Here is a 13,358-nt window from a genome sequence, read left to right as displayed (position 1 = left end):
TCCTTTAAAACCAAGGCGTCCTGAGTCTTCGCAAAAGGAACTAAAGGAATGGTTTCACTTTAACATCATTTTTAAACCGGCATCCAGGAGAGACATGGCCTGACCTTGAATCCATTTCAATGAGCTCCGCTGTCCAACTATTGGCAGTTACATAGAATTACACAAGCAGTGGGTGACTCACAAAGTCTGGGAAATGTCTCTCTCTCTCTCTCGCTCTCTCTCTCTAATTGGTCTTTGTCTCTCGCTCCCTTTCCCACTCACTCCAGCTGTTCTGGTCGTCCACCTCCGTGATAAAGATGTCCTTAAGGCACAATTTACATTCTGACGTGACAAGTGGTGTTTGAGAGAGAGAGAGGTATTTTTAGGTTCCGGCCTCCTCGCCATTAGCCCCAACATTGACTCTGTAGTTTAGTCAATGAGGCTGGTATTTAATCCATTTTGGGCGGGAACCCCTTTTGGTGTTAGCATTATGTTATGCTTTAGCTATTGACAAATAGCAGATCTACAAGCTCATAGCGCGCCACCGAGTGGTGCGCTACGAGCTTGTAGGTCTGCTATTTATTGAAAAATCGTGAAAATGTGGCACAAATCTTTGAATATATATATATATATTCTTTCACAGCGAAAGTTTTAATTTTTTGGGGGTCCTTGACATGAAATATTGAGCACCACTGATACAGAAACAGGGTATTTCAGAAAACTCTCAGGATTTAGAAGACATTTCTTTAAAATTTCGACGTCAGGCCTAAATGGGCGGGAACCCCTTTTGGTGTTAGCGTTATGTTATGCTTTAGCTATTGAAAAATAGCAGATCTACAAGCTCATAGCGCGCCACCGAGTGGCGCGCTACAAGCTTGTAGGTCTGCTATTTTTGAAAGATCGAAGAACGACTGACATAGAAACACAGCTTTTTCAGAAAACTGTCAGGACGTAAAAAAAGACTTTTAGAATCCGATCTCGGGTCAAAATGGGTTAAAGAGTGACATCGTGAAGGAAAGTGGGGCTGCAGCGTGGAGGAGGAGGAGACAGATGGCCTCTCCGGGAGGCCTGTGTGATGGATGTCTCCCTCTCTCTCTCCATTTGCATGAGCTTTTTTTTTTATCGTGGCGCGTCGTGTACAGTATACATACTGTACGCCGCTGTTCGGTGGAAAACCTCGTATGTCCAAAAACTAAAGATGCTCAGATAATCGGGCCAGCGATCGGCCATCGGCCGATATTCACTCTGATCGGTAATCGGCATTTATCTCCCTATGTGGAGAGAGACTGATCTTTGACACCATGATTTAAGTGGTAAAAATGTCAATCAGATGTATAGTATAACATCATTTTGCATTTTTGTGACGGGCCTAAACATTCTCCCCTTCCTCACCCCCCCCCCCCCCCCCCCCCCCCCCCCCCCACACACACGGGAACAGTTTTGACGTGGGTTTTGACACATAACTAACATTTCACAAGATCAGTATCGGTATCTGTAATTCTGTATCGGCCAATCATGAGAAAAACAATCGGTGATCGGTATCGGTCCCCAAAAAAATCCCTATCCAAAACTGTTACTTTTCAAGATTCAATTCAAAATAAATCAAAAGTAGCATTAGCGGAACACAGTGACTACACAGCAGCAACGGCTACCTTTTGATGCTTGTGTGTGTGTGTGTGTGACGCTGTAGTATGATGATCAACAAGCAGGCGTTACTTTACGGAAAAAACTGTTAAAATATGGAGAGGTTTCTGCCCGACAGCAACAATGTGGGAGTGAGGCCACTGATGTCTTTTTATTGTTATTACTATCCGGTTGTTTTTCCAGAAACCTTAGCTTCTAGGTTTTAGAATCGCCCTCAGGTCTAAAGGGCGGAAAGCACTTTTTTCCAAAAAATTATCAAAGTACAGTAGTACAGATATACTGTAGCACAAATGGTAAATGGTAAATGGTGCATTTATATAGCGCCTTTATCCAAGGCGCTTTACATAGATTGTGCATTACATTCACCCATTCACACACACATTCATACACCGATGGCAGCGGAAACCATGCAAGGCACCAACCAGCACATCGGGAGCACTTAGGGGTTCAGTGTCTTGCTCAAGGACACTTCGACAGTAACTCTGGGGGAGCCCGGGTTCGAACTGGCAACCTTGCGGTTACCATCCAGGCACTCTACCCCTGAGCCACCGCCGCCCCGCACAGTACACTACAATACAGTATACAGACCACAGTACAGTAACTATAAAAAAAATATGTATAGAGGGTATGCGCATGCATAAAGTGAATGGTATATTGAGTGGCAAATCGAGTGGCAAAGTGAGTTTAATGTCGTTTAACGTTGTTTAACCCATTTTGGGCGGGAACCCCATAATATATAATTTAGCTATTGAAAAATAGCAGATCTACAAGCTCATAGCGCGCCACCGAGTGGCGCGCTATGAGCTTGTAGGTCTGCTATTTTTGAAAAATCGTGAAAATGTGGCACAAATCTTTGAATATATATATATATATTCTTTCAGAGCCAACGTTTTTAACTCAAAATCTTTGCTTCTGAGGGGTTCCTCCTGGAACAACATATTTTCAGATGGGGGGGTCGGTGGCAAATTACATATCATTTTTGGGGTTCTTGACATGAAATATTGAGCACCACTGATACAGAAACATGAGGTATTTCAGAAAACTGTCAGGATTTAGAAGACATTTTGAAAATGTCGACGTCAGGCCTAAATGGGTTAATACAATCGGATAGGACTTTTCTGTGTGGATGTATGGGGCTGTCAAGGCCAGGAAAGTAGTTTTTTGCCACTCGGTAGGCGTTCCCGCATAACTTCCTGGTATGATGATGTCACGTCACGTGCATAGCCTCTATTGTTGCACCGCTCGGTTCACACAGGTGCTCCTTACAGACGAGTCCTTGTCATGTCTGTCTGTCTGTCCATCAGTTTCCTCCTAGTACACAATACATACATCACCGGTTTGAGCACCGAAACGCAACCCATTTTGACCTGAGGCCGATTCTAAAAGGAAAATGTCTTCTAAATCCTGACCGTTTTCAAAAACAATCTCATGTTTCTAGGTCAGTGGTAAAAGCTATGTTTCTATGTCGGTGGTTCTTCGATTTTTCAAAAATAGCAGACCTACAAGCTCGTAGCGCGCCACTCGGTGGCGCGCTATGAGCTTGTAGATCTGCTATTTTTCAATAGCTGAAGCATAACATAATGCTTAAAACACCAAAAGGGGTTCCCTTTTTGAATGGGTTAATTCAAAAGTAGGCTACAAGAATTTTGTTTTTAGTTCCTCCCTTGCTCGTGCCCTGTATAATGCTAAGTGCTAACACCAAAAGGAGCACCGAAACGCAACCCAAAACGCAAACCCATTTTGACCTGAGGCCGATTCTTATCTAAAAGAAAATGTATTCTAAATCTGTCCTGACCGTTTTCAAAACAATCTCATGTTTCTAGGTCAGTGGTTCTCAAACTATTTCATGTCAAGGACCCCAGACATATATGTAATTGGCCGCGGTGGCCGAACGGATTGCGGAGCGGTCTTGATACCGGTGCCCTTGAGCAAGGCATTGAACCACTACCATGAAATGTCCTATGAGCAGGGCCTGGCTGGAAACAAGTTCTTGAGCTTAGCCCAGATACCCTGGGTAAATATAGTAACTTTGCTTTTGCTAACTTTATGTTGTTCCAGGGGACCCCCCCCCCCCACACACACACACACACAGATGCAATGATTTGAGTTCTCTGAATGATTTGAGTCGCCGTGAGATATATATATTCAAAGATTTTTGCCACATTTTTAGGATTTTTCAAAAATAGCAGATCGACAAGCTCGTAGCGCGCCACTCGGTGCCGCGCTATGAGCTTGTAGATCTGCTATTTTCCAATAGCTTAAGTATAACATAATGCTTAAAACACCAAAAGGGGTTCCCGTTTTGAATGGGTTAATTAAAAAGTAGGCTACAAGAATTTAGTTTTTAGTTCCTCCCTCGCTCGTGCCCTGTGTCTCTGTCGAGTTGGTGCTGCTATCTATCTATCTATCTATCTATCTATCTATCTATCTATCTATCTATCTATCTATCTGTCTAGTATCTATCTATCTGTCTAGTATCTATCTATCTATCTATCTATCTATCTATCTATCTATCTATCTAGTATCTATCTATCTATCTGTCTAGTATCTATCTATCTATCTATCTATCTATCTATCTAGTATCTATCTATCTATCTATCTATCTATCTATCTATCTATCTATCTATCTATCTATCTATCTATCTATCTATCTATCTATCTATCTATCTATCTATCTATCTATCTGTCTAGTATCTATCTATCTATCTATCTATCTATCTATCTATCTATCTATCTATCTATCTATCTATCTATCCTATCTATCTATCTAGTATCTATCTATCTATCTATCTGTCTATCTCTCTATCTATCTATCTATCTATCTATCTATCTATCTATCTATCTATCTATCTAGTATCTATCTATCTATCTATCTATCTATCTATCTAGTATCTATCTATCTAGTATCTATCTATCTATCTATCTATCTATCTATCTAGTATCTATCTATCTATCTATCTATCTATCTATCTATCTATCTATCTATCTATCTATCTATCTATCTATCTATCTATCTATCTATCTATCTATCTATCTATCTATCTATCTATCTATCTAGTATCTATCTATCTATCTATCTATCTATCTATCTAGTATCTATCTATCTATCTATCTAGTATCTATCTATCTATCTATCTATCTATCTATCTATCTATCTATCTATCTATCTATCTATCTATCTATCTATCTATCTGTCTAGTATCTATCTATATCTCTATCTCTCTCTCTCTCTCTCTCTCTCTCTCTCTCTCTCTCTCTCTCTCTCTCTCTCTCTCTCTCTCTCTCTCTCTCTCTCTCTGTCTAGTATCTATCTGTCTAGTATCTATCTATCTATCTAGTATCTATCTAGTATCTATCTGTCTAGTATCTATCTAGTATCTATCTGTCTAGTATCTATCTAGTATCTATCTGTCTAGTATCTATCTAGTATCTATCTGTCTAGTATCTATCTATCTAGTATCTATCTAGTATCTATCTGTCTAGTATCTATCTAGTATCTATCTGTCTAGTATCTATCTATCTATCTATCTATCTATCTATCTATCTATCTATCTGTCTAGTATCTATCTATCTATCTATCTATCTATCTATCTATCTATCTATCTATCTATCTGTCTAGTATCTATCTGTCTAGTATCTATCTATCTATCTATCTGTCTAGTATCTATCTATCTATCTATCTATCTATCTGTCTAGTATCTATCTATCTATCTATCTATCTATCTATCTATCTATCTGTCTAGTATCTATCTGTCTAGTATCTATCTATCTATCTATCTATCTATCTATCTATCTATCTATCTATCTATCTATCTATCTATCTATCTATGTATCTATCTATCTATCTATCTATCTATCTATAATGGATTGGCCATCTATGACATGCATTGCATGTGCAGCTTTGCTGTGCGTAAACGCACCACTTCACACCTACTACAATTAAGCTTTACAAAGCTGCCGAGTGTCAATAGGATATTCATATAAATATCAATAAATGGTCAATTTGTCACCTGCAAGTAGTAGTATAGGTGTGTGTGTGCGTGTAGACACTAGACACACTGGGGGCAGTATTATGCATGTCTTAAGTACCAGGTCTTATGACTTAACTTGAGACCTAGAGGCGTGATCAATGCCATTTGGCTATTCTGAGTGGCCAAACAGCATTGACCACGCCTCCAAGTCTTAAGTTTAGTCATAAGACCTGGTACTTAAGACACACATAATACTGCCCTGGATTGTTAAAAGCCAATGGGTGAGCTACTTAACTTAACTTCAGTGTGCGGGCTATCAAATTAATGTAATGTAAATCTGGCCCTCGCACAACGGCCACATGTCGCGGCGGCCATTAGGTCCCCCACTGGACGACCCCACTTTGAGAAGCACCTTCTGTATAGCCTATAGTTGCTCGGTAGGGGTAGTGCAAGTGGGCCAGCAACCAGGCCACGCCATGGCAGATCCACAGGGAGTGTTTTGCTTTCCTGCTCTTATAGTTTGCTGCTATCTTGCAGTGTACTATATATATATATATACTGTACAGTTGGGTGCCACCGATATTGTCCCTTATTATTTGACCCATTTAGGCCTGACCTCAATTTTTTTTTTAAATCCTTCTAAATCCTCCAGTTTTCTGAACTAAATATTTTCACGATTTTTCAAAAATAGCAGACCTACAAGCTCGTAGCGCGCCACTTGGTGGCGCGCTATGAGCTTGTAGATCTGCTATTTTTCAATAGCTAAATTATAACATAATGTTTAAAACACCAAAAGGGGTTCCCGCCCAAAATGGGTTAACTGTCCTTTTGCGCAGATCACGCAAACCTCAGCAAAAAGAAAAGGACAATATCGATGGCCTCCAACTGTATATATGGACGCGGCCAGGGTCAGGGTTTTGGCCTGCAGCACGTCGTGCACCACTAATTGACATCTTTGCCCTGGGCCAATCAGCACGACCTTAGGGATCTACAACCCCTTCTTAGCACGGTCCGTTTCCCAGTACTCCCCTGTGTGAGTTGTTAAGCCATTTTGGGGCGGGAACCCCTTTTTTGGTGTTTTAAGCATTATGTTATGCTTTAGCTATTGAAAAATAGCAGATCTACAAGCTTGTAGGTGTGCTATTTTTGAAAGATCGTGAAGTGTGTGTGTGTGTGTGTGTGTGTGTGTGTGTGTGTGTGTGTGTGTGTGTGTGTGTGTGTGTGTGTGTGTGTGTGTGTGTGTGTGTGTGTGTGTGTGTGTGTGTGTGTGTGTGTGTGTGTGTGTGTGTGTGTGTGTGTGTGTGTGTGTGTGTGTGTGTGTGTGTGTTAAAAAAAAATCTTTCAGAGCGAACGTTTTTAACTCAAATCTTTGCTTCTGGGTGGTCACTGGAAACAACATATTTTCAGATGGGGGTCGGCGGCCAATTACATATATTTTTGGGGGTCCTTGACATGAAAATGTTTGAGAACGACAAGACATAGAAGCATAGGGTTTTTTTAGAAGGCTTTTTTTTTTTAGAAGAATCGTCCTCGTGTCTAAATGGGTTAAGGTGCAGAGCACCAGAACCTTGCCAGGAGGAAGAGTAGAGTAGAGTGGAGGAAGGAGGCAGAACTGGAGTTGGTCTCGGAGATCATGTGTGATTAGCGCTCTGTGGGGGACGCTTACCATCGTTGTGGGATTATTCTTTAACCCCTTTTGGTGTTAGCATTATGTTATGCTTTAGCTATTGAAAAATAGCAGATCTACAAGCTCATAGCGCGCCACCGAGTGGCGCGCTACGAGCTTGTAGGTCTGCTATTGAAAAAGTCTGCTTTGAAAAGTCGAAGAAAGACTGACACAGAAACATAGCTTTTTCAGAAAACTGTCAGGATGTAGAAGACATTTTTAGAATCTGATCTCAGGTCAAAATTGGTTAAGACTTGGACGACTGTTGAGATTCATTGCAATGGTGCAATCTTTGGGAAATAACCATTAGGACACGCACTACATTTTATATACCTGTATCGTTGCTGTCGTTGGTTTTCAACCAGTGGTCCGGGAGAGGGTTCCAGCCAGGTGGTCCCCATGCTAAATGATAGAGTCGCTAACCAAATGGACTTTTTATCAGATCTAAAATGAGCGTAAACTGAAACCAAATGGACCATTCGATTTCATTTTACGCTCTCAAGAGTTCAATTATTGTTATTTATACAAGAAGTCTATCTAGTATTATTAGAAAACGTAGAAGAATTGATATTTTGATCGTTTGCCTGTTATCTCATCAAAATTGTGGACAAAATCTTATCCAACTATCACAACATATTCTTAGTTTTGGGTCTGAGAGGCTTGGGGCTCCATTTTCGTCACCGCTAAACCCCTTATCCCTAAACTTCTTTGCCTTTTTTTTACTATTTTGAAAAAATGTTTTTTTAATAGTTAAAATGGCCAGTCTTAAAAAGCTCACAACGTGTCAATGTAGATTGGCTAGTTGAACTATTCAAAAATGTTTTTCAGAATAGTAAAAAAGGGCAAAGAAGTTTAGGGATAAGGGGTTTAGCGGTGACGAAAATGGAGCCCTAAATGTCATGGTGGTCCGTGCCTCAAATGCTGAATAAATAATGGGCCTTGAAATGAAAAGGATTGAAAACCACTGGTATCGTCATCGTCATTTTTCGACCGCGGTCGAGATCGTGGATTTCACGATATCACGCCAGACTTCCCGGTCCTTCATTACCATCCCCAGTTCCTGCTTATTGATGCATGTGTCCCTATAGCGACGACATCAGGGAACGACAGTTTTCTATACCTCTGGTCTGCTTTGAGGCAGGACTCCAAGGGAAGATATAACCTCATTGTCAGCTCTGTAGCAGTGGCCGGCAAACTGTGTTCTTCTGGATCGGACTAGTGAAGAAACACGGGGAAGGTTGCCGTATTTTAGATCAGTCGATGGGTGGCTCTTCCAAGGCAGATTTTGCGCTCTCATTAGAAGGCGGGTGTAAGTGCCATCCAACCGTTTCTCTAGTTTTTGTACCATTATTTTTAAAAGAGAACTTGGTCTTGTTGTGGCTTCAACTGCTGGGTAAACATGATTAACCCATTTTGGACTGGTCGATTTAAAAAAGGCTTCTAAATGATTTAATCCTGACAGTTTTCTGAAAAACCCTATGTTTCGATGTCAGTGGTGCGCAACCTTTTTCATGTCAAGGACCCCCAGAATGATCTGTATTTGGCCGCGGACCCCCATCTGAAAATATGTTGTTCCAGGGATCTCCCAGAAGCAAAAAATTGAGTTTAAAAACGCTCTGAAAGAATATATATTCAAAGATTTGTGCCACATTTTCACGATTTTTCAAAAATAGCCAAACATAATGTTTACAACACCAAAAGGGGTTCCCGCCCAGAATGGGTTATTTAACCCATTCAGGCCTGACGTCGAAATTAAAAAAAAAAGTTTTCTAAATCATGACAATTTTCGGAAAGATTTGAGGCACATTTTAACGATTCTTCAAAAAAATTTCAATAGCTAAATTATAACATAATGTTTAAAACACCAAAAGGGGTTCCCGCCCAAAATGGGTTTCAGGATTCCAATTCAAAAACTGAGAAAAAAAAGCAGTAGCAGATCTACAAGCTCAAAACGCGTCGCTCTGCGCTACGTATCGAGCTTGCAAATCTGCTACTTGTTATGCTTTTGTGTGACGCTGCAATATGATCAAGCAGGGCGTTGATTTACAAAAAATAAAAACACACACACAAGTTTAAGTTAGACGAGAGGTTTCTGCCCAACGGCGACAATTTGCAGTCATTTTGCACTTTTATTACCTCATTCTACTGTAATTATATAGTCAAAATTAATAGCCTAGAATGATCAAAAGTGTGAAAGTAATTGTTAGCAGCAGCAGCAGCGCTACAACGTGGCCTGTGTTGGGACGGGAGGACCATGTGTTCCAACTGTAACTGTGTTACTTGAGGACATCTGCAACACTGTTATTTTATGGTCCAACAGATTGAGGGATCAGCTGGACTGCATTACGCGCACGCACGCACGCACACACGCGCACCCACGCACCCACGCACGCACGCACACTCTCCTGTAGCAAGCCCTGTCATAATATCTAAACCATAAGCTTGAGGTATAGGCAACCAGCTGAGATGCAGACGTGAAGGTTTTGCTACACAAGAAACACGGATATTTTTTTTTCCCCTTCTGAAATACTGTGCACATCCTTGGTGTTCTTTTTTCCGATATTTAAGATGGATATTATTTTTGGATTAGGCTTTTCTGCCTTTATTTGGACTAGACCTGCCCGTCGGCCACCGGCCTACAGTACTTGGGAACGATGCAGCTTAATAACCTAATAATAATAATACCGTTGTCACCCATTTTAACTATCTGTCTGTGTCCCACATGGAGATCTCTGTATCTACCTGTGTGTGTGAAGAGTGCAAACTGACTGTGAAAAGTGGACTGGTTAAGTAATCAATTGGCAGGTGTGGGGTTGCCATGACAATCAATTGGCTGAGGCAGAGGCTGGAAATTGCACAGTTTGAGGGGAATTTGGCTCATTTAGGCGTGTGTCGAATTTGAAGTCGGGTGGGGCAAACGTGCATTAATTTACAACCGTACACACACACACGCACACAGAGACGTGGCACATTTACAGTAGGATAGTACAGTCAGTGGAGACTCAGAGTGACAGGAAACGTGTAGAGAGTCGTGATGTGACACGCAGCAATGGTTGCCGTGCTCTAGGGCATTCACTTCTAGTCATTTTTACTAGTTGACTAGTTGCCTAGTTTAGTAGTCGACTAGTCGACTAGTTGTTTAACTACCCATTATGTAAAAAATAAAATAAATTAAAAAAATAAACTTTTTTTTTTTTTGGAAATAAATATTTGTACATTGAAAAACTGTGTACATGGTGACTATAACTATAATCTACCTGATCTTGAGGCCTACAAAATCGGGGAAAAAAAATAAAAAAATAAACTTTTTTTTTCTATTTTTATTATTAACTAGTCAACTAGTACCAACAAGGTCGACTAGTGGATTTACTTGCTTAATGATTTGCTTAATGCCCTACCGTGCTCTAGGATGGAACCTGTGACTCGTCGCTGTCACAGGCAGCATCAGAGCCTGTGTGTCATATGAGCCTTAAAGGGTAAGACCACTTTTTTAGAGGTTTGGGTTGTTTTCTTACCTTATTATGGTCAAACTAGTCCAGTCCAGGAGTTATTTCGCTCCATAGTGCAGTTTTACAGAAAATAGCGTTATAAAAATACCAGCCCATTGACTTACATTGTACACTGAAACAGCTCTCAAAATCACTCTTTTAGTTCGTAAACAAAAACAAACAAAGTTGTTTCAGACAATATAGAGCAACACCAAAACTCATGTGGTTTTATTTCTTCATAAAAATGGTAACTTCCTGTTGATTTTACTATATGAAGATCTGGATCCGGATCCATGGATCCAGTCCGGGTTTTCTTCTGAATAAAAATGGACAAATCAACAGGAAGTTAACATTTTTATGAAAAAATAAAACCACATGAGTTTTGGTGTTGCTCTATATTGTCTGAAACAACTTTGTTTGTGTTTGTTTACGAACTAAAAGAGTGATTTTGAGAGCTGTTTCAGTGTACAATGTAAGTCAATGGGCTGGTATTTTTATAACGCTATTTTCTGTAAAACTGCACTATGGAGCGAAATAACTCCTGGACTGGACTAGTTTGACCATAATAAGGTAAGAAAACAACCCAAACCTCTAAAAAAGTGGTCTTACCCTTTAAGCCATTTTAGATCTGCAGGACGATTCTACAAATGTCTTCTAAATCCTGACAGTTTTCTGAAAATCCAACGTTTCTATGTCAGTGCTTCTCAAACTATTTCATGTCAAGGAGCCCCAGGGATTATATGTAATTGGCTGCCGACCCCCATCTGAAAACCTAAAGAGCCGTACCAAAGGAATAATTCAACCGGATTATCACACACCACCCAGCCTGCACACACTACCAGTCTGTCAGAACCAGACGAGGGTCCAGTTTAGAGAACACAACAATCGGGATCGGTCCCAAAAATCCTAATCGGAGCATCCCTATTTACAACTGTCATAGCCTGGGTTCCAGCCTGATTCGCTGCGTTCCGCGGACCTGAAAATGCGCTACTCGGTCTGGACAGAGGCTGCGTGACTCGCATTTCCTAACGTCACCTGTTGCGTAGCCACGTTGTTGCTGATACGTCATCAGCCAGCCAGCGGCACTCTTCCATGCTTCACACCACACAGAAATAGCTCCGTTCAAGACTCGAGAGTAAAAAACCTACTGTAAAAAGTAAACTATTCAGGGAGGGCGCCCGCTGGCCTAGCGGTCCGGGCGCATGCCACATTCTATTGAGGGAGGGCGCCCGCTGGCCTAGCGGTCCGGGCGCATGCCACATTCTATTGAGTCCCAATCCTGACGACCTTGGGCTGCGTGTCACTCCCACAGAGTTATAAAAGGATGGAGTAGAGTGCGGGCCGGAGCGCCATAGTGTCGGGGCTGTTGTAGCCAGGAGCAACCATTGAGCAGCAATGAGCATTAGTCAAGTATTGTTCTCTTCAAAATAACCTGATTTGAAAAGAAAATGACCTAATTTACTAATTGGAAATGTTGCTTTGTACGTCGACGACGTGTGTGTGCGTGTGTGTGCGTGTGTGTGTGCTTGAGCCCTTTTGCCTGTATATTGTCTTCCCGTTCCTTTCTTTCCACCGTCTCCCGGTGGGGAGGGAGGGAGGGAGCTGTGTGCAGATCAAAGCCTAACCTCTCTCTCCCTTTCATCCTCCTCCAGGACTCGGAGATCGCTGCCGACTGCAACCATGTAAGTGTTTGGGAAGCTCCTCCCGTCACACACACACACACACACACACACACACACACACACACACACACACACACACACACACACACACACACACACACACACACACACAGCCTCGCATCCTTTTAAACTTCTCCTGTCAGTTCCAGTTCCAGCCGTTGTTGTTGTTGGGCAGAAACCTCTTATCTCCCTTTTGAAACCTTTTTTTTTGTATTTGTTCGTAATCAACGCCGTAGTTTATCATACTACAGCGTCGCATAAAAGCACCAAAAGTAGGAGATCCGCAAAGCTTGTCGATCTGTTCCACTTTTTCCTGTCCATGAATTTGAATCCTTCTTTGGAACGTTAACGGTTCTGGACATGATATGAGGTTTCCACCCCCTGACGGAGCCCATCTGCGACCTGGCACCTTTTAAACTCTTCCTGCAGAAGACACGGCTCGACTCGGGAGTTTTCACTTTCCTTGAGTTTTGTTTGCTTTTGTTAATCAAAGCTGTGCTCTTGACAGCAACCGTTTGTTTGGCTAACCTCTTCTTCAACCCCTGTATGTACTTAGTGAGACAGACCTGGGTTTGGCTCTGTTATGTACAAGCAGGGGTTCTCAACGTTTTTGGCCGGGGACCCCCGGAAATGCTTTGGCAATGTCTCGGGACCCCCGCCCCGCCCCCTCCCGACCCCCAATATAAATTGACTGCTACAATAACCTTAAACCATTTTGGGCGGGAACCCCTTTTGGTGTTTTAAGCATTGTTATAATTTAGCTATTGAAAAATAGCAGATCTACAAGCTCATAGCGCGACACCGAGTGGCGCGCTACGAGCTTGTAGGTCTGCTATTTTAGAAAAATCGTGAAAATAAAATTATTATTTTTTTAAATAATTTGGGGATCCCCTAAAATAATTTGGCGACCCCCCGAGGGGTCGCGACC

The 13,358-nt window shown here is 41.6% G+C and overlaps 1 protein-coding gene across 2 annotated transcripts in view; it reads left to right on the top strand.

The window, feature by feature from the left end:
- Window positions 1–13,358, top strand: part of glg1a (golgi glycoprotein 1a) — a 105,070-nt gene that overhangs the window by 17,454 nt on the left and 74,258 nt on the right. For both annotated transcript variants that reach the window (XM_079501711.1, XM_079501712.1), the window contains exon 2: window positions 12,401–12,430. In XM_079501711.1, the coding sequence (XP_079357837.1) occupies window positions 12,401–12,430 (30 nt within the window). The remainder of the gene's footprint in view (window positions 1–12,400; window positions 12,431–13,358) is intronic.

Source organism: Electrona antarctica (assembly GCF_951216825.1).
Source record: "Electrona antarctica genome assembly, chromosome: 5".
NCBI classification, from domain to species: domain Eukaryota; kingdom Metazoa; phylum Chordata; class Actinopteri; order Myctophiformes; family Myctophidae; genus Electrona; species Electrona antarctica.
The sequence above is the reverse complement of the archived record's forward strand: the minus strand, read 5'-3'. Positions and strand labels throughout refer to the sequence as shown.